Source organism: Neomonachus schauinslandi, chromosome 1 (genome assembly GCF_002201575.2).
Source record: "Neomonachus schauinslandi chromosome 1, ASM220157v2, whole genome shotgun sequence".
NCBI classification, from domain to species: Eukaryota; Metazoa; Chordata; class Mammalia; order Carnivora; family Phocidae; genus Neomonachus; species Neomonachus schauinslandi.
This window is the reverse complement of record NC_058403.1, coordinates 158,428,213-158,454,429: the sequence shown is the minus strand read 5'-3', so window position 1 is coordinate 158,454,429 and position 26,217 is coordinate 158,428,213. Positions and strand designations below refer to the sequence as shown.

General features: G+C 52.6%; 2 protein-coding genes across 3 annotated transcripts in view; one reads left to right on the top strand and one right to left on the bottom strand.

Annotated features, from left to right (window-relative positions):
• Positions 1 to 23,798, top strand: part of ACAD9 (acyl-CoA dehydrogenase family member 9) — a 45,162-nt gene extending 21,364 nt beyond the window's left edge. Inside the window, exons 3-18 of one of the 2 annotated variants that reach the window (XM_021695023.2) lie at positions 1,173 to 1,274; positions 4,930 to 5,036; positions 6,119 to 6,219; positions 7,065 to 7,143; positions 7,984 to 8,158; positions 10,378 to 10,451; positions 14,673 to 14,748; positions 16,104 to 16,174; positions 16,443 to 16,562; positions 17,396 to 17,524; positions 19,588 to 19,667; positions 20,342 to 20,468; positions 20,665 to 20,742; positions 21,265 to 21,393; positions 22,207 to 22,279; positions 23,271 to 23,798. In XM_021695023.2, the coding sequence (XP_021550698.1) occupies positions 1,173 to 1,274; positions 4,930 to 5,036; positions 6,119 to 6,219; positions 7,065 to 7,143; positions 7,984 to 8,158; positions 10,378 to 10,451; positions 14,673 to 14,748; positions 16,104 to 16,174; positions 16,443 to 16,562; positions 17,396 to 17,524; positions 19,588 to 19,667; positions 20,342 to 20,468; positions 20,665 to 20,742; positions 21,265 to 21,393; positions 22,207 to 22,279; positions 23,271 to 23,371 (1,622 nt within the window). In that variant the 3' untranslated portion in view covers positions 23,372 to 23,798. Of the gene's footprint in view, positions 1 to 1,172; positions 1,275 to 4,929; positions 5,037 to 6,118; positions 6,220 to 7,064; positions 7,144 to 7,983; positions 8,159 to 10,377; positions 10,452 to 14,672; positions 14,749 to 16,103; positions 16,175 to 16,442; positions 16,563 to 17,395; positions 17,525 to 19,587; positions 19,668 to 20,341; positions 20,743 to 21,264; positions 21,394 to 22,206; positions 22,280 to 23,270 lie in introns of both variants that reach the window. The other variant, XM_021695022.2, reaches the window with a different exon arrangement.
• Positions 23,799 to 25,604: 1,806 nt separating this feature from the next.
• Positions 25,605 to 26,217, bottom strand: part of CFAP92 (cilia and flagella associated protein 92 (putative)) — a 60,865-nt gene continuing 60,252 nt past the window's right edge. Inside the window, exons 13-14 of the mRNA XM_044912692.1 lie at positions 25,937 to 26,149; positions 25,605 to 25,856 (exon numbers count right to left, since the gene is read on the bottom strand). Coding sequence (XP_044768627.1) covers positions 25,605 to 25,856; positions 25,937 to 26,149 — 465 coding nt within the window. The remainder of the gene's footprint in view (positions 25,857 to 25,936; positions 26,150 to 26,217) is intronic.

Here is a 26,217-nt window from a genome sequence, read left to right as displayed (position 1 = left end):
GCAAACTAATCTATAGACAAAAAGGAGATGATTAGTGGTTGCCTAGAGATGGAAATGGACTGAGGGATTGATCACAAAGGAGCATGAGGAAACTCTTTGTGGAAAAGGAAGTTTTTATTATTTATTTGGTGAGAGTAGTTTCATGGGCAAACATGTCAGAACTCAAAAAATACATATTGTAAATATGTGCTTTATTTGCCACTTGTAAATGTCAATAAAGTTGTAAAAAAAACAAAAAATGAGGGGTTTGGACTCTTGGGGAATCCATATTTCTCATTAGTGATCCATGTGCATAAAAATTCCCAAGTGTAGGTTATGGTGGTTTTTAAAATTTATAATAATAGTGAAGTTTAATATGCTGCCAATTTGAAAGAAGATTTTAATTAACTTGATTCAGGCAAAAATGTGTACATACAAGGTATATAATTATAGACCTAATGCTAGTGATTGCTCCGTTCTGCGCTAATGGACGTGAGTAGGTGTCGAACAGATTAAACTGTCCTCAGAATTTGTAGGCTATGGTGAAAGAGTTGTGGTTTCTGAAAACTAGTTAGACATGGGTCCAGGTATTACCCAGAGTTTGGCTATCTAGCCTGACATTTTTAGGACAGTTCTGGAAGTTGTGTACTTAGTTTCTAATTTTCTAGAAGGTAATGGTAATAAAAAATTCAGGTATATATGTGCCTTCAGAAAAGTTTATATAACCTGCTGCAGTTTTACACAGTGAATACACCCATGTGAATGGCACCCAGATCAAGAAAGAGAACACTACCTGGTACAGCCCATTTTTCGAAATAATAATGCTGGCTGGGCTAATTAGGTGAAATTGAACACATGCCAAATAACTGACTAGACATGTCAATTTTGAAGTTTCTGACCCTGGGATTGTATGCGATACAAAAATTGTTCTGTTCAGGTGCCTGGGTGGCTCAGTTGGTTAAGCGACTGCCTTCGGCTCAGGTCATGATCCTGGAGTCCCTGGATCGAGTCCCGCATCGGGCTCCCTGCTCGGCAGGGAGTCTGCTTCTCCCTCTGACCCTCCCCCCTCTCATGTGCCCTCTCTCTCATTCTCTCTCTCTCAAAATAAATAAAATCTTTAAAAAAAAATTGTTCTGTTCATCTTTGTAGACATAGCTTATATTTTGCTTAATCAAAATATTTCCTCTTGGCAGTGGACTCTGAGAGAATTGACCGGGAGGGAAAAATCCCAAAAGAAACGTTAGAGAAATTGAAGAGCCTGGGGCTTTTTGGGCTGCAAGTCCCAGAAGAATATGGTAAGTAAAGGGAAAACACCACCCTGCTGGTTTGGCTCTTAAGAAAGGACCCCATATTTGTCCAGGAAAGGGTTCTGTTTGGGAAAGGTGGCCTTTAAATGCAGTATGTCCAGGATCAAACTATAAAACCGCTGGAATTAAAAACACCCACCATAGACCAAATCTGGGGTCGCTGGCGGGTGAGTGTGTGGACTAAGGGACTTAGGAGCAGGAAGAACTGTTGAGGCCTGCACTGTGTTCATTTGGCATGGCTAAGGACCACTGCAGGATGTCTGTGCTCTCCAGGTCCTTGTGGGCAGCAGAGAAGGAGGTGTGTATAACCTCAAAGCCACGTTGGCTGATTCCAGTGTGATCTGCACCGTGAGGCCCTTTGGTCTCTACACAAAGGAATTGCCCCAGAGCTGCGAGCCCTTTTTGTTGGAGGGATGACCATAGGCTGAGAGCTCAGGTGTCGGGGTCTGCCAGTTGCTTCCTATCCTGGTGCAAAGGAAGAAGGCGCATGGCTATAGGACACAGGTGCGTTGAGGTGGGAGATTAGATCACTGAGAACATTCGAGCAGGGCCCGTTGTGCTCTGGGTTGTCCCTGTAATTCCTGGGTCATTGTAGTGATGTTTTTAGCCCCCAGATGAAAGATCCGGCCTTTCTCCCCAGGATCCCAGTGTGATTCTGCCTTCTTAGATTTGGCCAGTCACTACCGCTGTCTCTTCTTCTGCCTAATCTAGAGTTGGTCATCTAAATTGTGTAGGGATTCAGGGGACAGCAAGAAGTGGGGCGGAGGGGTAGGGGAAAGAAGAACAGGAGCAGAGTAACAGTCACACCATGCACACACACACACCATTTAATTTTACTCTCAGTCCCCTTTGACATAGAAGTGTGGCTCCGGGTTCCATAGCCTGTGTGCTGCACCCATTGCTGAGCCCTCTGCTTGAGCTTTCTCTGGAGTCGCTTCCCCCTTGGATCAACTAAGAGCCCTCTTTAGGGGAAAGAGCTGTCTATGGTGCTTTAAAGGCTTGGGCCTATTTCTTGTCTTTGAGCTGGTCATTTGGACATTTAATATTTTGGGCATTTTTCCAACCAGGTTGTGAGTTAGGTTTAGCAGAGCAAGATAGAGAAGTCAGGAGGTTTTCTTGACGTTCTGTCCCCCTGCCTGGTTTATCTCCAGAGACTAAAGGTAGGCCTGTGTTGTTCCTCATCACCTCCGCAGCCAGGGTTGGGGGGCCCTCGGTGTCTGTAGAGTAAGTTCCCACTGGTACCCAGCCTGGAGCTGGTCCTCCGGTCTGAGATGAGATGTGAACATTTAGGACCAACTAGTGCATGCCTGATTTGATTCGGAGGCAGATTTTAATTAGGTTACATCTTCGTTCATATGGATGTTTACTGCAACATTTTAAGCTGTTAAACAATGTATCTTACCTGTCATTTATGACATACCTCTCCTCACATTTCTAAATGGGTAAAAACAACACTGCCCCATCTGCAAGAAGACGTGAAACCGTCACTGCTGTCGCCTCCCCTCGTGGCGGAACACAGCAGCTCGAGCCTCTGTGGAGGAAGCTGCGCGTCCTGGTCTCCTTGCCCAAATCTGCAGCCTCCGTGTGCGGTGGGGGGAAACTGAGCTCTGCCCAGACAGCCGAAGCTCGTCAGTGTCCCAGCTCACAAGGCACAGGGCAATCGTCTGCCCTAGTGTGCAGTCCACAGTGAATCTTAGAACAGAATGAAGGTGGGGGCAGAGCCAGAGAACCGTGGTGGGTCTGTCAGCTAAAAAAATAAATAAGTGCTTGGAGAAAACAAGTGGCAGAAGAAAACCTCTAGACACATAGTCAGGTTAGTGATAATATATATTTCCCCTTGAGGAGCATTTTTAAATTGCCTCTTGATTGGGGAGAAGTACTTAATTTTATCTGCAAACACTTTGTGTCCGTTTGGGGTGTGTCTTTCTCCAGCTGCGTGTGTTTTGTGCCAGCATGTGGGGGGGGTGGGGGGCAGGGCATGAGGTGATACAGCACTGCACCTCTTATTCTTGTTTCCTGTCCTACTCACTGGTGTGAAAGTGTTCTTTCTTTCCTGAGATGAGTTTGGGGCTTTTTCGCTTTCTTTTTTTTCTTTTTTCCTTTTCTTTTTCTTTTCTTATCTTTTCTTGGGAAATTAAGACAACGGCAACCTTATGTTTGTGCCCCCAAATTTTGGGGGAAATGTTCACAGTCTGGAGCATTCTAAAGACTGGCTGGAAACCACCATCCTGGAAAATGGAGGCCCTTTTGGCAACCCAGCCTGGATTTTTCTCCCCCAGTTCCCTGCATGCTGCCTAGTGTGTGGTTCCTTCCTGCCCCTCAGCTTCTCCCCAGCCAGCAGTCTCCACCTACTTGTCATCTGTCTCCATGGGATTGCTGTTCCTCCATGATTGTGGTGATACCTATGTTAGTGGAAAAACATCAGAAGGTTTTTGGTTTTTTTTTAAACAAACAGTAATGACCCTCAGGATATGAAATGAGTAAGAACAAAAGTGTTTTGTTTTATAGTTTTGTGTAATGGCAGGAGTGGGGATGGGGTTCTGTGGAGCTCTGACCTTCCCCGGGTATGGAACCCTGGGGAACTACACATCAGGCAGGGCCATCCTTCCCTTTATGTGTGAGTGGCACCCTCTGCAGCTGGGCTGTGCGGTGGCTCCAGGGCTAGGACCCCCACCTGAATTGAAGGCCCGGCTCTGCTCTTGTTGGCCACGTGACCCTATGCCCCAATCTATCATTTTTAAGACACATGGAGGCCATCCAGCCACCTCTAGAAGTTGAAGATGAAATGCAAAATACATCAGCTCAGTGGAGTTTTTGTTTTTTTAATCTTTGTCTTCTTTCCAGAAGAGTGATTTCTTTTTTTTTTTTTAAAGATTTATTTTTGACAGAGTGAGGGACAGTGAGAGAGGGAACACAAGCAGGGGGAGTGGGAGAGGGAGAAACAGGCTTCCCAGTGAGCAGGGAGCCCGATGCGGGACTCAGTCCCAGGACCATGGGATCACGACCTGAGCTGAAGGCAGATGCTTAGTGACTGAGCCACCCAGGCGCCCCTAGAAGAATGATTTCTATCCAGGTTGACTTAACCTCCCCAGGGAATGTTTGGCAATGTCTAGAGACATTTTTGGCTGTTAAACCTAGGGGAAAGGGAGTTACTGGCACCTCTTGGGTGGAGGCCAAGGGTGCTGCCAAATGTCCTGTAGTGCAGTGGACAGTTCCCCACAGCAAAGAATAATCCATCCCAAAATGTCAGCAGTGCTGAGGCAGAGAAAACCTGTCCTAGAGCCCACTGGATACTGGGAGTGGTTTGCCAGACAGCTGTCAGGTTTATAAAGATCTGTGACAGAAGATTTTAAATGATCTAATGCGTGTGAAGGTACTCTTTTTGTATTAAATGTTACCTTTTTATCATAAAAACATATATGTCTATTTATGCTTATATGCCTAGCAAAAATCTGAAGGGATGTACTCAGAAATGCTCTGATAAGTTTATGGGTAATTTTTGTTTTCTTTGTACCTTTCTGTACTGTGATTTCTTAAAATGGTAATGTGGTATTTATAAGCAGGAAAAGCAGTCGAGCCCTTGCCTTTAATGGGAGAAATATGGGTCTGGACCATAAGTAAAGCTAGTCTGTTTCTTCTCTAGGTGGCCTGGGCCTCTCCAACACCATGTACGCACGTCTAGGAGAAATTGTCGGCCTAGATGCCTCGATCGCTGTGACCCTGGCAGCACACCAGGCTATTGGCCTCAAGGTCAAGTCTAGGGTTTCCTTCTGATGCTGTGTAAAGGTCTGGAGTCACGTGGGGGTATGGAGGCAGGAGGCTTGCTCACTTTGACCAGGAAGTGACTTGGGCTTGCTGTCTCAGGGTCTCGGAGGGGGGCCCTGCAGCACTCCCCTGTGATCCTCCTCTCTCTAGCCACCCAGGACGGCACTTGGTCCCCACACAACCCGCGTTGCTTTGATCACACTGTCCCTTCCCTTGGAATCTTCCTTCTGTCCCCGTCGCCTTTGACCCATCCTTTGAGGCCCACAACAGATGCCACTGCCTCCGAGGAGCCTGTCTTCACCTCACCGCTGGAAGCGAGCCTCCCCTGCTGAGCTCGGGAGTCACCAGGGCCCAGAGTGTGTCCTCCCTGCTGTTTGTGCACATGTCTTCCTTATCCCCGGGCTTGGAGCATTTTAGGGCAGGGCCATGGACACACAGCTTTCAGTGACTGGCCCGCTACTCAGGCTGTCTCTGCTCACTTTGTAGAAAGTGAAAGGAGCCACATGAACAGTGTGCGTGGCCCCCCCGCCCCAAGAGCACTTGTGTTCCGGCAGTCTTCTGGTGGAAGGGGCACACTTCTCCCCGTGGCACTGAGAAGGAGGGTGGGACGGCTCGGACACTGCCTGTGTACCTTCTTTCTGCCAGGCGTGGCCCCGGCACTCCTGTAGACACAGGCTATCATCCAGACACCACTCCAGTGGGTAGCATTACCCCCAGTGTGCAGTTGAGAGGAAGGAGGCTCAGAGGAGGGACATCCCTGGCCCAAGGCCACCCAGCCTGGAAGTAAAGGAGCAGTGATGATGATCCCTGAGTCCGACCCAGAGCCGTGGCTGGTGCCACAGGCCCAGGCCACGCCGGAGCGCGCACTTCAGGGTGGCTCCTCGGCAGCGCACTCCTCCTGCTTGGCAGCAGCTCTCCACTTCTCCCTTGGAGCCGCCGGCTCTGAGCCCACGGTATTCCCTCCTGCAGGAGCTGTTTTCTCCAGGAGGGGCCGTGTTCTACAAGCATGTTTCACATACTTCTTTTCTCCCCACAGCTGACAGCAGCCTTGTTTGTGTTTGGTTTAGGGGATCATCTTGGCTGGCACCAAGGAGCAGAAGGCCAAATACCTGCCCAAACTGGCATCGGGGGAGCACATCGCTGCCTTCTGTCTGACGGAGCCAAGCAGGTCTGGCCCTTGGCAAGAGGTGCCATGTGGCAGCCTCCTGGGGCATCTTCCGGGTGCCCTAGGACGAGGGCTGTGGGTTTTGGTGAATAGGTGGTGGCTTTTCTCTCTTCCATCCCTGCATCTTGCAGAGAGTCGACTCAGCAACTTTTCTTTCAAATTCCCTCATCTTCACCTTGTTTCTCTGTCCCAGTGAGACTTAAAATGAGATGACGTACCTGACAGCACCCGTCAGACGGTTGTTTTGTGGTCTGCAGTACCCCTCACATAGGATAGTGCATTCAGGCTCCTAAGCAACTTGCCAGGCGGTACTGTCCCCACTGAACAGGTTAGGTGGTGTCATCAGCCCAAGGTCACACAGCCTGCTTAGGACTCAGGACTTCTACTGACAAGTCCGTTACTTGGACCACACTCCATCCTGCTTCCCGTCACTTGGGAACCAGGGGTGCCCTGCAGTCCTCCTCACAGGAGCTCAGATGAGCTCGTTCTACACATACATCCCCACATTTCAGCCTAAGGCCAGGTTGTTTTCACTGCCGCTCTTTCGTGTGGTGAAGTGGGGGCGGCCAAATCCAGCCTGCCGCCTGTCTTTGTAAATAAGGCTTTGCCAGAGCATGCCCTTTGTTTACAGGTTGTCTGTGGCCCCTTCATGCCGCAGCAGCAGAGTTGAGCAGCTGGAACAGACATCTTGTAGCCTGCAAAGCAGAATACGTTTATTAACTGGCCCTTTATTTTTAAAAGTTAGCCAACTCCTGTGTTAAGGTACCAAACCCTCCATTTGCCGCCTCCCAGAACTGTTCCTCATCCCCAGCGTCGCTCGCCTCAGCTGCGTGTTTCTGTTTCCACAGTGGGAGTGACGCGGCCTCCATCAAGTCCAGGGCCACGCTGAGTGAGGATAAGAAGCACTACATCCTCAATGGCTCCAAGGTAGCGCTCTGTGGCCTGCTCGGGCCCTCAGCCACAGCCTTCACCACGCACTGACCACCTCCCACACACCACGGGTTGTAAAGCACGTACACATCAGCTCTTGGGTGGATGCGACTCTTTTTCTGGAAAAAGAAACTGTGGCTCAGGGAGGTGAAGTGACCAGATTTCAAACACATGTAAAAGTTTAGTATAACGAGCTTCCTTGCCGCCGGCACTGGCTTCAGCAGCTCCTACCCCCAGCCTGCCTTGTTTCCTCCATCAGCACGGCCACGCCTGCGTCGCGTCTCTGAGAGTTTCAGAGCGTCTCTACAAGATGAGACTGTTTTAAGTACAAAGTCAAAATGCCATTCTCACATATGAAAATTGATCATTTCTTTGTCTAGTCAGCATTCCAGTTTCCCTGATTGTCTCTTACCTTTTTATTTTCTGACAGTTTGCTTGAATCAAGGTCCAGATAAGTTCCATACATTGCAGTTTGTTGAGAAGTCTCCTTATCTTTCTCCCTCCCTACCCCCTTCCTTCTTCCCCTCTCCTTCCTGCCTGCCTGCTCTGCTTTCTTGAGGAACCCTGGCTGCTTGGTTCTGGAGCTTGAGCTGGCTCAGTACCATTGGCTTCCCTTCTATGTGCAGACACACAAACATGGCCACCTGTGCCTCTTGGGGAGCCTGGGGTGAACCCCTGTCTTCTGTCCACACAGGCTCGGCTTCCCCAGAGCCAGGAGCTTTATGTTTCTGGCCTGAAGTTTTACAGGCCGCTGGGGTGTCTTGTGGCAAAGGGTGGAGCTGATGGGGGGTGCATAAGTTTGGTTTTCTCCAAAGCCCTTGCTCTTTCTTCCCTCAGGTCTGGATCACCAATGGAGGACTGGCCAATGTTTTTACTGTGTTTGCAAAGACAGAGGTGGTTGATTCCGACAGCTCAGTAAAAGACAAGATCACAGCATTCATAGTAGAGAGAGCCTTCGGTGGAGTCACTAACGGGAAGCCTGAGGATAAGTTAGGCATACGCGGCTCCAACAGTAAGTAGCACGCGTGCAGTGTGGGGTGTGTGTGTGTATGGGGCGGGGGCACCCTTCGGCCCAATCCAAATTCCAGATCAAATGAGTTGTAAATAGTTTTTCTTCCATATAAACATGTCAGTAAAGTCACATTAAGAATGCCCCAGTGACTCCGTGGCAATGCCGAGGAGCGCCCTGAAGCTAATTTATTCTTTTAACACATGTTGCGTGTGCCCCTCTCCATGTGGAGGCCATAGTGATCTCCCTGTGAGCACTTTGCCCTGTGAGGGAGGCTGTAATGGACACCAAGGAGGCAGAGGGGTGTCCTGGGTAAACATTCCACTGCAGGACACCCCATCTTTCCTGCCTGGACCCTCCTCCTTCCTCTCACTCTCCCTCATACCCACCCGGGGCCACCTGCATCCCCTGAGCAGCACTTGGTCCCCATGAAGCTGGTGTCCTGTAAGTGGCTTCCGACCCGACCAGCACTGCCATGGAGTCCTTACAAGACTGCTTCTTGGGGCTCCTAGTTCGGATCATGGGGTATCTCTGCTTCAGGGGACTGCAGGTGGCCCCTCCAGACCCGCTCCTGTCTGCCACCTCTTCTTTAGGGATTCTGGGTTCTGGATGGCAATATTTGCCATAGCAGCCTGGTTCAGCAGGGTCAGAGGGCGCTGAGCTCTGACCTGGCTCCACTGCCTAGAAACTCTGTGACCTCAAACAAGCTCATTTACTTTCCTGTGCTTCCGTTTCCTCACCTAACGGAAAGGAGTGCTACTAGAATGCACCTGGTGACATGACCTGGGAAGGGAGTGTTATGACATCTGTATAATGCTTCGTGCACATGGAAGCAGGTGTTACCTCCCACCAGGCTCATGCTGCCTATTGATACTTACTTAGAACCTTCCAGCAGAGGAAGGAGCATGCTCAAAGGCCCAAGATAAAGAGCATGATGTGCTGGTGGGGAGAAGGTGGTCAGAGTGACCCGGGTGAGGGAGAGAGCAGGGTGGCAGCCTGCACCACTGCTGGGCCAGTGTCCACACTGAAGTCAGGGTAGGTGGTGTCCCTGGGATCATCAGTGGCCCCACAAGAGTGGATAGAGTGGCCCAAAGTGAGGTCAGAGAGGGAGGCAGCGTCCTCCCCACACTCAGCAGCCTGTGAAGGAATTAGAGTCACTGGGACAAGGGCCTGGCCCTGTAGCCCATCTGTTATAAAATAGGACCAGCAGCCAAAGAGATGATTTCATTGTATTTCACAGCCAAGCCATTGGAATAGTAGAATAAAAAGTCAGCAGACCTGGTTGCTTGCTGTTTGGCTACTCTTGAGCCGTGGCCTTCTTTGTCCTGAGGCTCCCTTTTTTTTTCCGGTGTTAAGTTGCTGGGAGCTGCTGTGTGTGACAGCCTGTAAAATGCTGCTACGGAAAACATGGTGCAAAAGCCCCTGTTCCCTCCCGCCTCTGTCCTCACCGCGGCCACGCTTTCCCTTCTCTGCCTGCCTCTGCACACCAAGCACTTCCTGACTTCGGGGGCTGCCCCCATCCCCCTGTCTCAGAAACCACCCGAGCGCTCAGCTGCCAGCGAGCCCTTCTTGCAGCCTGCGGGTGCTGGGCAGCCTGCTCCGGGCTGTGGGTGGGGCCCCAGTCGGCTGCATGTGTACCGTGCTGGGGCTTGTTCTCACAGCAGCTCACAGGAGCCCCTGGCGGGCTGAGTGGGACCATACCAGCACAGGGACAGCCAGGGCTCGTGTTGGCTGGGCTCCGTGCCCCTGGCGACAGCTGGCTGGGCAAGGCAGGGAAAGGCCGTCCCCTTCCGCAGAGCACAGAGCAGGCTGCGAGTGCATCTGAGTTAAGTGGGACCCACACCCCCATTGAATCCAGGCACCTTAGAAGGCCTGTGCCGTCCACTTCCATGGTTCTGCCTCTGGCTCATGCTCCTCCAAACTTCTGCCAAGTGTCCCCTTAGAAAAGCCTGATGGAAACCCCTAACAAAAATGTTACTATCTGTCCCCTCTCCAACCTCTGATTCTGTCACCACTCTCTATTTCATCTGTAGTACTTAAACATCATCATGTCCCGAGCAAAGTAGGGGCTCCACGTGGACAGGAACCTTATCTCTGTACTATTCTTTCAGTAGCTGGAGATTGAATGAGTGAACAAATGAATGAATTACATTTCATGCCTATGGGTCCAGTGCAAGTGCTCTGCATTCATCAGGTAAGGCCTTCAATTTCATCTTTTTCAGCTTGTGAGGTGCATTTTGAAAACACCAAGGTGCCCATCGAAAATGTTCTTGGAGAAGTCGGAGGCGGGTTTAAGGTGCGTCGTGGGAGCAGCCCCCGTGAGGGCCGTGCGGGTTCATGTGTGTAGCTTGTTGGCCCCCAGCCCCCTGTCCCATCCCTGCTTATAGCCAACCAGCGCGTGCTTGCCAGGTAACTGTGTGTAGTTCTCTGGGAAATCAGCAGATGGAGAAGGTGGCTCCCAGAAGAGGGAGTGTGTGGTACTGCGAGGCTTCCCTTGCCTCAAGTAGGGATAAGATTCCTCTCTCCAGCAAGTGAAAGAAAGCAGGCCAGCAGGCACTGAGGAAGCTCAGGCTCTCTGAGTGCATAGCCATGGGTCCTGTCTTAGAGTCAGATTTATTATTTTTTAATTGACCTAAAACTCATATCACATAAACTTACTAATTTTCAAATGTACACGTGGGTATTAGTATATTCACTGTGTTGTACAACCATCACCAGGGTCTAATTCTGGAACATTTTCATCACCCCAGAAAGAAATGCCGTATCTTCTCATTTCCCCTTTCCCAGTCTTGTAATCGCTACTTTACTTTCAGTTTCTATGGATTTGCCTATTTTGAACATTCCGTGTAAATGGAATCCATATGCGACCTTTTGTGTCTGGCTTCTTTCACTTAGCATAATGTTTTCAAGGTTTATCCATGCTGTAGCACTTGTCATTCCTTTCTGTAGCGGAATAATATTCCATTGTAGGGACACACCACATCTGTCCATTCGTGAGCTCATGGACATTTGGACTGTTTCCACATTGGGACTATTATCAATAATGCTACTATGAACATCCATATACCAGTCTGCGTGAACAGTATGTTTTCAGTTCTTTTGGGTATATATACCTAGAAGGAACTTTGCTGGGTCATATGGTGACAGTATGTTCTTTTTGAGGAACTGCCAGACTGTTTTCCGTAGTGGCTACACCACTTACCTTGCCAGCAGCAGCGTAGGAGGGTCCAGTTTCTCCACATCCTCACCGATACTTGTTATTGGGCATTTTTAAAATTATAGCCATCCTGGAGGGTGTGAAGTGGTATCTCATTGTGGTTTGACTTAGATTTTCCTAATGAGTGATCAGGTTGAGCATCTTTTCATGTGCTTATTGGCCATTTGTACATCTTCTTTAGAGAAATGTATTTTCAGATCCTTTGCCCATTTTTTTTAAAGCTTATTTATTAGTAATCTCTACACCCAACGTGGGGTTGAACTCATGACCCCGAAATTAAGAGTCGCACACTCCCACTGAGCCACCCAGGCCCCCCTCCTTTGCCAACTGGCTGTCTTTATTGTTTCCCAGCCCTAATTTACCAGGTTACCTGGGCAAGTATCTTTGCTCTGGGGAGCCCCACCCACCTTGGCTGTGAAGCAGGGATCACAGCAATACCTTTCTTCATTCCTGGGTATTATGAGAATATGATAAATGCGTTCAGCCAAAGCTCCTGGCTGGAGGCTGCTTGGTGAATGTGGACCAAATGACTTGAGAGGTGAAAGGACAAAAAGGGAGCAGTGTGTGCATAGTGGTATGTTTATTTGTGTAACTCAGATGTTATATACAGATGAGAGAATATAGATGGAAAAAATGAAATTAGCTGAAGCTCGATTCTAAGAGAGTTGATATTCATCGTTCAGTTTGGGTGCTCATCTTTCTAGACCTTTTTATTTATTTATTTATTTAAGCCAGGTAAAGTAGGCTCCATTCCAGCATGGAGCCCAACATGGGGCTTGAACTCACAACCTGAGCTGAGATCAAGAGTCAGACGCTTAACTGACTGAGCCACCCAGGTGCCCCTTTCTAGACCTTTTTTTTTTTTTTTTTTTTTAAGATTTTTATTTATTTATCTGAGAGAGAGAATGGGAGACAGAGAGCATGAGAGGGGGAGAATCAGAGGGAGAAGCAGACTCCCGCTGAGCAGGGAGCCTGATGTGGGACTCGATCCCGGGACTCCAGGATCATGACCTGAGCCGAAGGCAGTTGCTTAACCAACTGAGCCACCCAGGCGCCCCCTTTCTAGACCTTTTTAAAGAGCATACGTCTCTTAAACATTTGGTAATGCTATTTGTGTAATATAACCTGTATTTTTTCATTTATCAAGAAATCCTAATACTCTCTTCATGCTAGTAAATGTATATTGCTAATATTTTACGCTGCAGAGTATTTTTTTGTATGGTGGTGGCACATTTGATGTTCCCAGGGTCGGGCATTTAACACTGTTTTCTCCTCTTTCCTACTCAGAACCATATTGCGTGGTCTATCTCCTTGCTTGTATCTGTGCACACTTGTCTGATTACTTCCACAGTTTAAACACCCAGCAGTAGGCTTTCCAGCTCAGGGCACAAGCATTTTAAATTGTTGGCCCCCGCTGCCAGGTTACATGTGGAGAGTTGGGCTGGTTCCTGTATGGGAATGCCCCTTGCCCTAGTCCTTTCCACACTGCATTGAGACATTTTCCCCATTGTGTTAGATGTAAAAACAATTATTTTAATATGCAAAAGAAAATAGATTTCCAAAGCCCTTTCTTTGTTATTAGTAGGATTGCTTGCCCATTGGCCTAAATGCTAAAAAGTGAGTGATCCCAGAGACCACAAAATGATCAGAGGCCAGGTGAAAATCGCCTGGCTAAAGTGGGAGAAAAGGAAGAGCCTCCTCCTCTGGGTAGTCAGAGGTTTTTTGTTTTTTTAAAGATTTTATTTATTTATTTGACAGAGAGAGACAGCGAGAGAGGGAACACAAGCAGGGGGAGTGGGAGAGGGAGAAGCAGGCTTCCCGCCAAGCAGGGAGCCCGATGCGGGGCTCGAACCCAGGACCCTGGGATCATGACCTGAGCCGAAGGCAGACGCTTACCAACTGAGCCACCCAGGCACCCAGTCAGAGGTTTTATCGATAGTCAGACCTTTGAGGTATGGCGGCAGGCAGGGGCTGTTGGAAGCGTGGATTGTGTCTCGCTTCTGGCAAAGTGCGGTATAGAATGCCATTGTAAGGAGACATCTGCGGGAGAGAAGCTCGTAAAGCGGGCAGGTGCCTCATAGGCAGGAGGGGAGGCCCCATGGTTGAGGAGGGTTGATATTTGAGCTCAGGAGCCCGTCTTGAAAAAGGGCAAAATCTGTTAGGTCTTTGATCTTCTGGGGAATGAGATCTAGTCTCAAATCCTTTTTTCTTTCTTTCTCTCTCTCTCTTTTTTTTTAATGAGCGTAAGAAGAAATTCTGAAGGGGCCGTGAAATGGATTGCTTTCATAAAACCATGAACCGGCTTTTACAAGCCCATGTGGGCAGAGAGGATGAGGTGGGAGAATTCACTTGCTCCTCATAGTCCTGGCAGGTCCCGAGACCAGTGCACACCCGAGGCCTGAGACTCAGGCGGTCTGAGATCAGAGGCATGGCCCCCAGAGGAGGCAGGGCAGGATCTGGGTATCACACTGTGGTGGGACATAACCACGCCTGCTCCCTCATTCAGCCCCCAAGGCCGGGCCTTGTTCCTGCATTCCCCAGTCCCCTAGGACTCAGCAGGTGGAATCTGCACTTGCACCCGCCCCCCCTCCCCCCAAGTCATTGGAGCAGTTTCCAACCTCACAATGTCTGCTTTGAGATTCTCCCATTCAGGTTAACAAGTGATCATAACTTCAGAATCAGTTGTATAATTTATTCATCCAAGTCACACATAAGCATTCAGTGAAAAGCAGTAATACGCTTGGAGTTGAGCTTTTAGGAAAACTGTGGTGTTCACAGACTCCTTTCTGCCCTCAGCCCCAGCCTGTCTTTGAGGCCTCCTAGTTGGGCATCACAGGCGTGGGAGGGGCTTGGCGGGTTACTACTGTCCTTCAGGAGGCTCATGCCGGTGGGAAAGTCTTGGTAGCGTGCAGGGTGTACCCAGTAGGTCTTAGTTTCTGCTCCTCCTCTGAGGACTAAGAATTGGCCTGTTCTACTGGAATAATGTTGTCCGGTTCCTTTATCAGAAGGTGACTCCAAGGATGTTTGTGACTGAGTTACCTTGTTGTGATGTGTTGGGACCACACTGTCTCCTAGCCTGGTGGGGATTGGCAGGACGATTAACTTTCCTAGATGCGGGCACAGAATTCTCTAGAGACTTGCCTTTTGTCCTCAAGAAACCATCTGGTAAAAATAGACAAGCAGTGCTGTGGTCTGTCACCTGTGGTCCTCCAGGACCTTTGGGCTTTTCCCAGCACAGCAGGGGTGAGCAGGTCACTTGGGGAGTGCAGTCTCAGTGAGCCGCCCCCTCTCTCCCTGCAGGTGGCCATGAACATCCTCAACAGCGGGCGGTTCAGCATGGGCAGCACTGTGGCCGGAATGCTCAAGAAATTGATTGGTAGGTAAGTCAGGGACAGGAGCCTTTTGTGGCCCAGTCTTGCCCCTGCAGCCCCCACTCCACCCTGGAGGCTCTACCATGTCCTTACACAGGCTGCTGCTGAGCCCGGCCTTCGGATGGACAGACAGCCCAGCTGCAGTTTAAGATTCGGACTTTGGTTTAGACCAAAAAATGTGGTCAATCTGCCCCCAAGTGGTTAATGTTCCCTTTTCACACTCCTCTGTTTTACCTGCTCACAAAGGATCAGGGGAGTGGGGGAGTGGACCATCAGAGGTCAAGAGGGGTTGCTGCTCTGACCACTAAGAACAGAGCTACTTCACAAACATCCAGATGTGAGGAAGACATCAGTGCTAATTCAGTGGGAGACTCAGTGGGTGAGGAGTGGAACTCCGATCACTTAGCCTCAGGATCTTCCCTTTGTTTTTTCTGTTAGCATACCTGAAACCTAGAATTTTTTGTCAGTGAACTTAGAACAACCCTGTAGGGTTTTTGTTGGGCATGGATGTCATTATCATCTTAGCTTTGTGGAGGTGACTGCAGGGAAAGGCATGGGGCCCTGGCTGTGGGGGTGCTGATGTAGTGCTTATGAAGTTCCTCAGAGTTCAGGGCCAGGTGGGGACGGGGAGGCTTTGTTTTCATCTCTTACCTCCATTTCCTAGATGAGGAGCCTGAGGCTCAGAGAGGGTAAGTGATTAGTCCAAGGCTACTCATTTGTGTCTAAAAGCTGATCCTGTCAGACTCCAAACTCAGGCCTCGGCTCACTTTGCTAAGCTGCTCCCAAGGCCCTGAAGTGCCCTGGGCCTCTGCTTCCCCATCAGGAAAACTCCTCCATGCAAGAGCTTCATGGGGGCTCTCATGGTCGGCCTGCCCCCAAAGGAGGTAGACTCTTGAGGAGGCTGACTGCAGGGGCAGGTGCTGGCATTTGCCACTGACCACTGGGAGGCCACTTTACACACGACAGGCTGCCCTCCTGCTCCGGTGATGGACAGCTGTGACAGGCGTGAGCCTGCTCCTCCTATCGGGTGCTTCCAGGGCCCTGGCTCCATGCTGGGTGCCTTACTTAACACCTGCAGCTCTGGCAGCCTTGGTAGCAATGCTGTGAGGTCAGTGGTGATGTTCAGGGATGGTGGTTGCTTGGCCCGGCCTATCATCTGGTAAGAAAAAGGGCCAGATTCAGCCCTGTCTGGCCAGATACGCTAGGAAGGGGCAGCACTGTCTGGCAGGGTGTTTGGTCTCAGCAGACCTGTTTCTCATAGTTCCTGCCTGAGTGTTTGCAGGGTAATGATGATAGCCTTAGGAAATCGTTTTAGGATAGCCGGAAAATGGTTCTTTTTAATGACTCTGCTCTTCTTCAGAAATGACTGCTGCATATGCCTGCACGAGGAAACAGTTCAATAAGAACCTCAGTGAATTTGGACTAATTCAGGTACTGAAGGTTATGGGCGCTGCATGTGTTGGTTTCACGTGTGGGCATGGAAAGTGCCTGTGTGGTCTGTGCTGGTGACTCCCGTGCAGTGATTGGGAAGAAGACAAGATAAGGCTTTATTTAATGTGGCTCGCTGTCATGAATGCTGGGGCTTGGTGCTCTTGGGCATTGAGGCTCTGGACTTCACTATTTTCTCTGCTGGCTGGCACATCTGGGTCTCAGCACATGCAAATTGTTTCTTGATTGTGTTTTTTTCTGAACACCCCAGGAGAAGTTTGCCCTCATGGCTCAGAAGGCTTATGTAATGGAAAGCATGGCCTACCTCACTGCGGGCATGCTGGACCAACCAGGGTTTCCTGACTGCTCCATCGAGGCTGCCATGGTGAAGGTAATCCCTGCCCAGCCTGAGAGACCCAGAATAGCTCCTTAGCTGCGGCCTTTCAGACCCAGCGTTCCCTGCCGTCTTCCTCTTCTCGCAAGCTTATAGGTCAGTTTATCATTGATCCAATATTTATGACATCCCCACCATGTGCGAGGCATGGCCCTAGGATGCAGCTGGGGAGGCCAGCATGGCACGGGAGAAACAGGAAAGAACGGTGCCCAGTAGAGTGTGTTTATAGGACAGGACAGTGTCACCCCCGCACAGTTTATGCCAAGTTGTCACCAGTTGATAGCAGATGGAGAGAATATAGGCCGTGTTTTATAATTTCCCATCGGTATGCCATAGCAGCCGAGCTTTCTTGAGAAGGACTTTTATTGTGGGTGGACGGCCTTCCACTTTTGCATGTCACCCACAGCCAAGTGTCACGCCAAGCAGCTCACATGCAGAGGAGCAAGCTGTGGGCGAATGGGGCTGGGTGGGCAGGGTCAGGCCTCCTGGAGAGGGAGTCTGAGGTGGGTTTTAAAAGGACAGGAGTTTTCTCCATGTGGAAGGTATGGAGTGGGCCCTTCCACCCCAAGGAAGCCTCAGAGGTAGGAAGAGTCATGGTGGGTGGGGAGCCACGGCTGGTTACTGTGGTTCAGGAAGAAAAGGACATGCCCGAAGCCACCCAGTGAGACTGTGACAGGGCTGCTCCCTGGGTCAGTCTCTTCCTAGAGCCAGGTTCTCCACGCCGAGCCTCCCACTCCATCCCCAGCCAACCTGCCCTGGCTGAGACCCCCCCTTGTGGAAGGCACCCGCACTGCCGCCCCCGTGCTAACTGGGTCCTGGCTCTGTGGCAGGTGTTCAGCTCAGAGGGCGCCTGGCAGTGTGTGAGCGAGGCACTGCAGATCCTCGGGGGCTCAGGCTACGTGAAGGACTACCCGTACGAGCGCTTTCTGCGTGACAGCCGCATCCTGCTCATCTTCGAGGTGAGTGCCCAACAATCCCGCCACCCACCCTGAGTGCTCTCATCTCCTCAACGCCTCTGCATAGCCCCATTCCCCAGGGGTGGAGGGGAGGCTGAGGGGCCAAGCGAGGGCCCTTTCTGCTGAGTCTGCACTTCCGTTGTTGGTGGTGGGACAAGCAGAGATCCCACGGGAGGTCCGGTTGTACCTCCAGGGCTCATTCTGGGTCTGGCTTTCCTCCTCAGGATACGGAGTCAACTCAGCAGTGTCCTCTCTACAGGCTTCCCCAGCCCTGACACCTCCCTCTCTAATTGCTGCCCCCCTCCATGGGTTCACAAGCCTAAAAAGGGAATTCAGTGAGGGGGAGACCCCGGGTGGGGTAAGAAAAGGGGGGTTGGGGCCACAGAGAAGCTTTTGGGGAGCTTGCGGTCTGACTGAATGGCCTGACTGACGAGGGTGGACTATGGAATACCCGCGCAGTGAGGGCCTGAGCGGCACCTCCCCCTACAGTGGGCTGGAGTCTCAGGAAGCAAGTGCACTTAGCCTTTGGGGGCAGAAACAACTGTGGCCTGGCCAAGGGGAGGGTGGTTTGGGCCAAGGACAGGGAGATGGAATGTGCCAGGCCCGATCAGGCCTTACCTGCCAGTGCTGGGTAGAATAAGCAAGTCTTTGTGGGAACAGTGAATAGTCCTAGTAGGGGGGAGCTGGGGCAGGCAGTAGAAAAGTTGATGGGGGTGGGGGCAGAGGGTAGATGGGAAGGGGAGATAAGTAGCCAGGCTATGGAGGACCTTGACTGATAAGCAGAAGAATTTGGATCTTACTGTGCAGGCACTGGAAGCCATCAGAGGTTTCTGAGCAGGGAATGACTTGAATGCATTCCCATTCTGGGAAATTCCCCAGGGGCTGATGGGGGTTGCAGGGGAGGGTTGTAGAGGCCAGATGCATGCTGCAGAAGAGAGGGGTTGACTTCAGAGGCTGTAGAGAGAGATGGATGGAATTTTAGGATGGTCGTAGGGTGTGCAGGAGGCAGGCCCGTAGATGAGGCTTGGAGCCTGAGCAACCGGTGTGGTTTCTGAAGGACACCTTCAGATCTCATGCAGGTGGGGCCCAGCTCCTGGGCTCCCCAACCCAGGGGGAAGACCTCATGGCTGTTCTTGTTCCTGGCATGCCCCCCAGCATCCCAGCCCTTGGTCCTCTTCCTTAGAGACAGGATGTGATGTGACCAGCCTGAGGGCACAAGGGGCACTTTCCCAAGGGCATAGGGACATGTCCCATCCCTGCTGCCCCAGGACTGCTTCTTCTAAAGCCCTTTCCCCTTGGCCAGTTGAATTTGGTCCTGACTGGGGGGGGCACGGAGGGCCACGGAGCCCTCAGTATGAAGCAAATGCTCCGGTCTGGAGACTCTGCAGGATGGGGCACACCTTAGCCTGCAGGCCTCCAAGCTCCTCTTCTCTCCCGTGGGAGTGTCCTGTCCACGGCCCAGCCTGGCTGCAGGCTTCAGTGCCCAGCGCTGGCTGTGTGACCTGCAGCGCACTGTGCACGTGGGGCAGAGGTGCGGCCCGCCTCCCGGACACGATCCCAGGTGGTGAGCAGTGTGCGCAGGTGCAGCAGCAGGGGAGAGGCGGCCCTCTGGGTATGGGTACCTGGCACTGGGGAGCAGCCAGCTCTCGTGCTCAGTGGCCGGGGGCTTCCCTGAGGAATCTGGTGGCACCCACCCAGCATTTGCTGCACCTGGGCACCAGCACCCCTCCCTCCTGGGGAAGGTGGTTTCTCCCATTTTAAAGAAGCCGAATTGGAGGCTTGGAAAAAGGAATGACTCCTGTCTGGTTGTTCACAGAGAGGCGGTAGACCCTGAGGGAGGCCCCGGCCGTCTGGTCAGCCCCCTGCTCGTCCCTGTGGAGGGGTAGCCAGCGTGTTGCCCTCACCCTCAGCTCACAGCCCTGTTCCCAGTGGGAGGCTGCTTCCAGAGCGGCAGCTTCCATGGCACTGGCAAGTGGGCAGTGGGGTGGCCAACCCAGTTACATGCACAGCACAAACAGGGCCATCCCAATGGGGCCAGCTTGACTTCCATACTGATCCGGCCACAGGGAACCAACGAGATTCTCCGGATGTACATTGCCCTGACAGGCCTGCAGCATGCCGGCCGCGTCCTGACTGCAAGGATCAAGTAGGTGCCAACCCCGTGTGCCCATCAGAGGTCCATCCTGGGGCGGCAGGAGCGGGGGCTACCCTGTCCTGGGATGGGGGCCATGGAGCCATGTAGTCAGAGGCTGGCTGGAGGGAGGGAAGGGGACAGGAGCCTTAAAAGCCAGGCTCTAGAGTTTGGCCTTCATCTGCAGGTGATAAGTGGGACCAGCTGCCTCACTACCCTCCTCCCCCAGCAGTTCCCGTCTCCCACGCTGCAGGGAGCTTTGTTTTCAGAACCTGGAGAACGAGAACTATCCCTCCAACAGGCGCTGGGCTTGAAGGCTAACACGAGACTGCTCTCTTCTCTCACTCTCTTGCTCCTCTTGCCCCCCATCGTGAGCCTGGAGCACTTAGAAATCACTGCTGGAGCCCAGTATGGGCTGCTCAGAGCATTTTGCAGACTCCTTCACCCCAGAGCACCCCCTGGGGGCTGGCTGTGACTGTGACTGAGCGCTCTGTGTGGCTCCACCTCAGAGACCAGCTGTTCTCTGACAGGCAGGGAGGTCTTGGGCATCCAGTAGGCCCAGGGCAGGGCAGCACCTGGATCCTGAGTTGGTCCCTTGAATGCCTTGGATAGTCAGAGGGAATGGGTGTTGCTGGGCAATGGGAACCAGCGGTGGGGCCTGAGGTCACAGGGCCGTGGGCTTTCTGCAGAGAGCTTAAACGGGGCAACATGACCACTATCATTGAGACCGTCGGCCAGAGGCTGCGAGACTCCCTGGGCCGAACCGTGGATCTGGGGTTGACAGGGAAGCTGGGAGCGGTGCACCCCAGTGTCGCAGTGAGTGGGCACACGTGGCATACCCCCCATGTGGGTGCCCTCCTGATGGATATCCCCTTCCAGAGGGCTGTGACCAGGGTGTTGGGGAGGATGGCCCAGCCTGGTAGCAGAGCCCCTGGGCCCCAGAGCCCCAGCCAGGTGGGATGGGCACTGTGGGGGAGGTGTCGCTCAGTGGTCTTTCCCCTGGCATACTTAGGACAGTGCCAGCAAGCTCGAGGAGAACGTGTATTACTTTGGCCGCACTGTGGAGACACTGCTACTCCGCTTTGGCAAGGTACCCGGGCCCCTGCCAGATCTGGGGATGGCAGGCCCTCTGACTTGAGGGTTAGGGAGATGGGGTGTTTTCCCAAGTGTCTGCCTTTGGGACCAAGCCTAGAAAGAAATCTTGTTCACCATGAAGGGGTGGGGTGGGGCAGGGCTGCCTGTTCCCGGGGGCCACTTGGGTGGGTGCCTTCCTGGTAAAGAGAGGTTCCTTGGAGTAGAGAGGGCAGCCCTGCCTGGGCCCAAATCTAGGGCCCTGTTCTGTGAGGCTGTTGCTGCTCAGGGTGACATGAAGCACAGTAAGTAAGCAACAGCCAGTGGTCTCAGCCAGGTTTCTGGGACCTGGTCTTGTGTTGACCCATGCCCAAATCTAGACAGAAGGGAAAACAAGGCAGCCAGTGAGCCAGCCTCTCACAACCCAAAGGGAGAGGCAGTGTCAGCCCCCCTTCACTGAGGCATGAAATGAGTCTTGAAGATGTGCCCAGGGAGGGAGGCCCTGAGTTGCGAGTCTCCACCCTGGGCTCTGTGTTCACAGACCATCACGGAGGAGCAGATGATCCTGAAGCGGGTAGCCAACATCCTCATCAACCTGTACGGCATGACGGCCGTGCTGTCGAGGGCCAGCCACTCGATCCGAGTGGGGATCCGAAATCACGACCACGAGGTGAGCCTCTCTGCTGGCTTTATCCCCTGCACTTTAATGAAGCCTGTGGTTGGGGGAGGGGGTCAGTGGGTGGCATGGGCAAGTCAAGGGCCTTGGCCCAGGCATGGTCCCAGGAGGCTGGCAGGTTTGCTGAGTTGTGGCCGTGGCCAGCACTGGTGGTCAGCTCCGATGAGAAGGTCTGTGCTGCTCAGGACACGGGGCCACTCCCTTTTGTCTTTCTACCTGAGGGAAGAGGGGTAGGTGAGTGATGGGATCCCAGACCTTGTGCCCTCACCCCGTCTGCCTTCCTCAACCTGCCTGAGGGGCTGGATGCAGTCACTGACTGTGTGCTGGGTCTTTATGTGCATTGTCCCACAACAGCCTGTGAGCACTAGGATTATGATGGCTCTCCTGCTGTAGAGGAAACTGAGGCTCAAAAGTGTTGAGTAATTTGCTCTTGGGACAGAGCTAGTTGGGTCAGGGCTGGAATTAGAACCTAAGACTCTGACTCCTGAGCCAGGCCTTTTGACCCCAGCCAAGCTGCTGAGTTTGGCTGAGTTCCTTAAAACTCACACACCAGGGGGCCTGGGTGGCTCAGTCGGTAAGCGTCTGCCTTCGGCTCAGGTCACGATCCCAGGGTCCTGGGATCGAGCCCCACATCGGGCTCCCTGCTCGACGGGAAGCCTGCTTCTCCCTCTCCCACTCCCCCTGCTTGTGTTCCCTCTCTCGCTGTGTCTCTGTCAAATAAATAAAATCTTTAAAAAAATAAAACTCACACACCAGGGTGGGGTGGGGGGTGCCCTACGTCATCCTCTTCAACCTTAATTCTGGCAGGTTCTGCTGGCCAACATCTTCTGTGCAGAAGCTTACTACCAGAATCTCTTCACCCTGTCCCAGCTGGACAAGCGTAAGTAGGGTGACCTTGGGAGGGAGGTGTGGGCCTGAGTCCAGGTGACTGTTGATGGCCACGCTCCCAGGGCCTGCTAGCTGCTCACCAAGCTCTCCCTTGAGTGATGGCTGGTACGGTCGGGTGCATCTGCAGCAGGGCCTGCCAGATAGGAGCACGTACCTGCAGGTGAAGACTGTCAGAGCTCCCACAGGTCTGGCCCAAGTCTGGCAGCTGCCCTCCTAGCATATGTCCCAGGTTTTGGCCCTAGCCTCTGCAGGGGCTTGGCTCATAGGGCTGTTTGTCTGGAATGCTCCTCTTCTACCTTAGCCCCTTGGCCATGTCTGAGAACACCTGGCTCAGATTCTTCTTCTGACCCTTAGAGTTGTTTTGGCCTCAGGGCTCCGTGTCACGTGTCCCCTGCTGTAGAGCCCAGCCCTGTTGCCAAGTGATGGAGGAGAGGAGCACACAATTGCGTGCAGCTCCTGGCTCTGGGTGCTAGCGTGTCTGTTCCGTGCTGTTGCGGGAAGACATGGTTGCTCCTCTTGTAGGCTTGACTGGCAAGAGGGTCCTTCTCCAGCCCCTGCTCCCACAAGATCCAGAGTTCTCAGGGATTAATAGGATGAGCCCTTTGTCTTTCAGGATGAAGCCCCATCCCGGTTTCTCCCTGCAGCCAGAACCACCTCCTAGGGGTGTGGAGGAGGAGAGTTACCTTTAGGGTTCCTTCACAGTGGGTGGGCCAACTTTAAAACAAAACAGAGGGCGCCTGGGTGGCTCAGTTGGTTAAGCTACTGCCTTCGGCTCAGGTCATGATCCTGGAGTCCCGGGATCGAGTCCCGCATCGGGCTCCCTGCTCGGCGGGGAGCCTGCTTCTCCCTCTGACCCTCCCCCCTCTCATGTGCTCTCTCTCATTCTCTCTCTCAAATAAATAAATAAAATCTTAAAAAAAAAACACAACACAACAGCCCTAGCAATACTCTGTCCTCACAAGCCTATTCTTTTTTCTTCCCAGATTCTCCAGAAAATCTAGATGAGCAGATTAAGAAGGTGTCCCAGCAGATCCTCGAGAAGCAAGCCTACGTCTGTGCCCACCCTCTGGATAGGACGTCCTGAAGCAAAGGGACAGTGTTCCTGCTGCCCCCAGGCCATGGCCCATCGATGGACAACTTTCTCCGGACGTGGAGCCATTTCTTCCCCCTGTACACCAGAGGGGCTTTCTCCTGGCCTGAGGGTGCCTCCTTATGCTTTGCCCTGCAGGCACTGCTGCTTGACCTGGTCCCAGGTGCTGAAGAGACCGAATGCAGTTGGTGACACCTGGGATTTGAGGGGCTTCCGCTAGTTTAGGAGACGTCACAGTGGCAATGGGCTCGTGTTGCGGCCCCTGTGGCTGGCAGGGGCATGCATAGCCACTTCTGCTAGACCACACATTCTTGCAGACTGTGCATTCTCCAAGAAACAGCCTACAAACTGTGTACGTGGAACAGATGCACTTAATAACAAAAAATGTAAAATGCACAAGCTTGTGTTTACCCCTCGCGTTTGTGCTGTACTGATCCTGTTTTTCCTCAGAACCCTGAGATCCGCCCTCTGGGGATGGCCTCCAGTGCGCTTTGTCTTCGCCCTGCAGGAAGAGGGCCCTGCATGCTGAGGAGCCGGTGCCCAGGCCAGGCCATAGTGCCCTGGGGATTATCGAGCCTGTCTCTGGTCCTTCGCAGGTGATGGGTGAAAACCGCCCAGGCTGGTACATGACAGCATATGCTTTTTCCTGCCGGGGGGGGGCCTTTCTCTGTGCTGTCTGTACAGAGCTTAGCCTCCACTCCGGAAGGGGGGACAACACGGAATCTTGAGGGGGCACTAACAGGCCTTTGCGTTTCTCTGGGCTCCATTCTGGGCTGTTTGGGGCTCCAGAAAACCCACCACAGCTGTTGTCTTGAGGTGGGAGGAGAAGGCCAGGCTCTTTCCTTTCCCTTCAAGTACCAGTTGGTCTGCTGTGCGGACACCTGGGCTGGCCTGAGCACTCTGCCAGGGACTGGGTAACTCATCTTCAAAAGGTAAAAGTTGACGAATCTTGTGACATTGGAGGTAACTTTCCAGTGAAACCTGAAGGTCTTAAAGTGTTTTGTTGGCAAGGAAGCGCTGTGTACGAAATCGAGAGTACGAATCTGGTACGGCGCCAGGGAAGCTTGGGAAGCAGCTGTCCGGACCCCAGGCCGCAGGCAGCCCTCTGGGAAAGGGGGCTTCACTGTAGGCCCTGTGGCATATGGGCACCCCTGGTTCAAATTGCCCTTTCCCACCTGCCCTTTCCGAGTTTCCTTTAAACGTGGGGGGGAGGAGAGGCCCCAGCACGCATCTGTGGCGTGCTGTCGGCAGGCACAGCCTGCCGGACATGCCCAGGGAGCACGGGCTGGGAAGGCCTGCGGTGGAGCCCAGCGGCAGCACTTGGGCCAAGGAGGCAATCTGGCATTGCTGGGCTGGACCACGCCAACAGGTAGCAGGAGACCTTCACGCTACCCCAGAACCCGGAGCCTGTTCTGAAGGGAGGCAGCAAGGGCCAGACAGTGGGCGAGACAAATTTCAGCAGCTTGTCGGCACTTCCTCCTGTTTCATGGAGCTGTTACCAGCTGCCCTCAGGGGTTGGGGGAGGAAAGAAATCCATTTTGTTTATCTGCTCTGGCTTTCTGAGAAAGGTTTCTCTGGCAGACCTTGTCCATAGATAAACTCCTCTCTCTTTCTCTCTGAACAAAGTTTCTGGCAACCAGCAAATTTAGGTTCTCTGTCAACCTGTAAATGATCTGGAGGCCCATCTTCATAAACAGAAGGACGAGAGGGACCCGGGCTTCTAGCCTCCCTCCCCCACACGGAAATGGCAACATCATGGAGCAGGAAGGGAGTTAGAAGGTCCCAGAGGTGCCCAGAGCCTCTGCCCCGAGCTGCTGGCCAGGCATCTAGACATGGATAATGTGTGTTGGGGCTCAGAAAGCCCTTAGACTGATCTCCCAACTTAGGTGTTTTATAGCTAAGAAACCAGGCCCAGAGAGGTGCCTGGGTGGCTCAGTTGGGTAAGCAGGCGGCTGTTGATTTTGGCTCAGGCCATGATCTCAGGATCATGGGTTCAAGCCCTGTGTTAGGCTCCACGCTCAGCGAGGAGTCAGCTTGAGGATTCTCTTTCTGCCCCGCCCCCACTTGCACATGCACGTGCTCTCTCAAACCATCTGGTGTGGTTCCAGGGACCAGGAGCAGTGAAGGGACTTCCCAACATCATCCAGCAAGTTAGTATTACAGCTGGAGCTAGAATCCAGGGCTCCTGAGTTCCAGCCCAGGACATTAATGCCAGACCTATTCTGACTCAACTTCCTAGCTTTAGGTAAAACAAAAAGGCCAGAGATGCGAAGCAGCAGAAATCCTGACTGCACGCAGCATCAGGAGGCTCCACCTTGCAGAGGTCGCTGTTACCTGTTGCAGGCCTTGGCGCTGGAGGAGGGGGCAGCTCAAAGAAAAGCGGTGGCTTCTTATACAGGTCAAAGTCCTGCTGGCGCCGGTCCCAACTCCACCTCTCTCGATCCAGCACGTTAGCAAACTGGGCATTTTCCCTCCACTCCTACATGGCAAACACCCCAGTAAGTTAGGAGGGAGGGCCCTGCAGACACCCCACCTGAGGCCCCACCCCACCCTGTGGACCTCGTTCAGCTCTGCGATGGTGCCAGTGGGCGGCAGTCTGGGGTGACGGTTGCTTTCAGGGCTTCTGTGAAGACCTGTCAGTTGGAATCTGTTGGCCGTGAGCCAGGCCTGGCGGGATTTCTTCTTGGCTTTCTTCTCCTCTTCCTCTGAGTCCTGAGGCTCCACCATGGCTGAGAGGTACTTCTGGGAGTACGTGAATCTCTTCTGTGGCTCCTGGAAACAAGGGGCAGACACGAGGATGGAAGGGCTGATAGCCATGGTTGGGGCTGACTGGCCCTCTG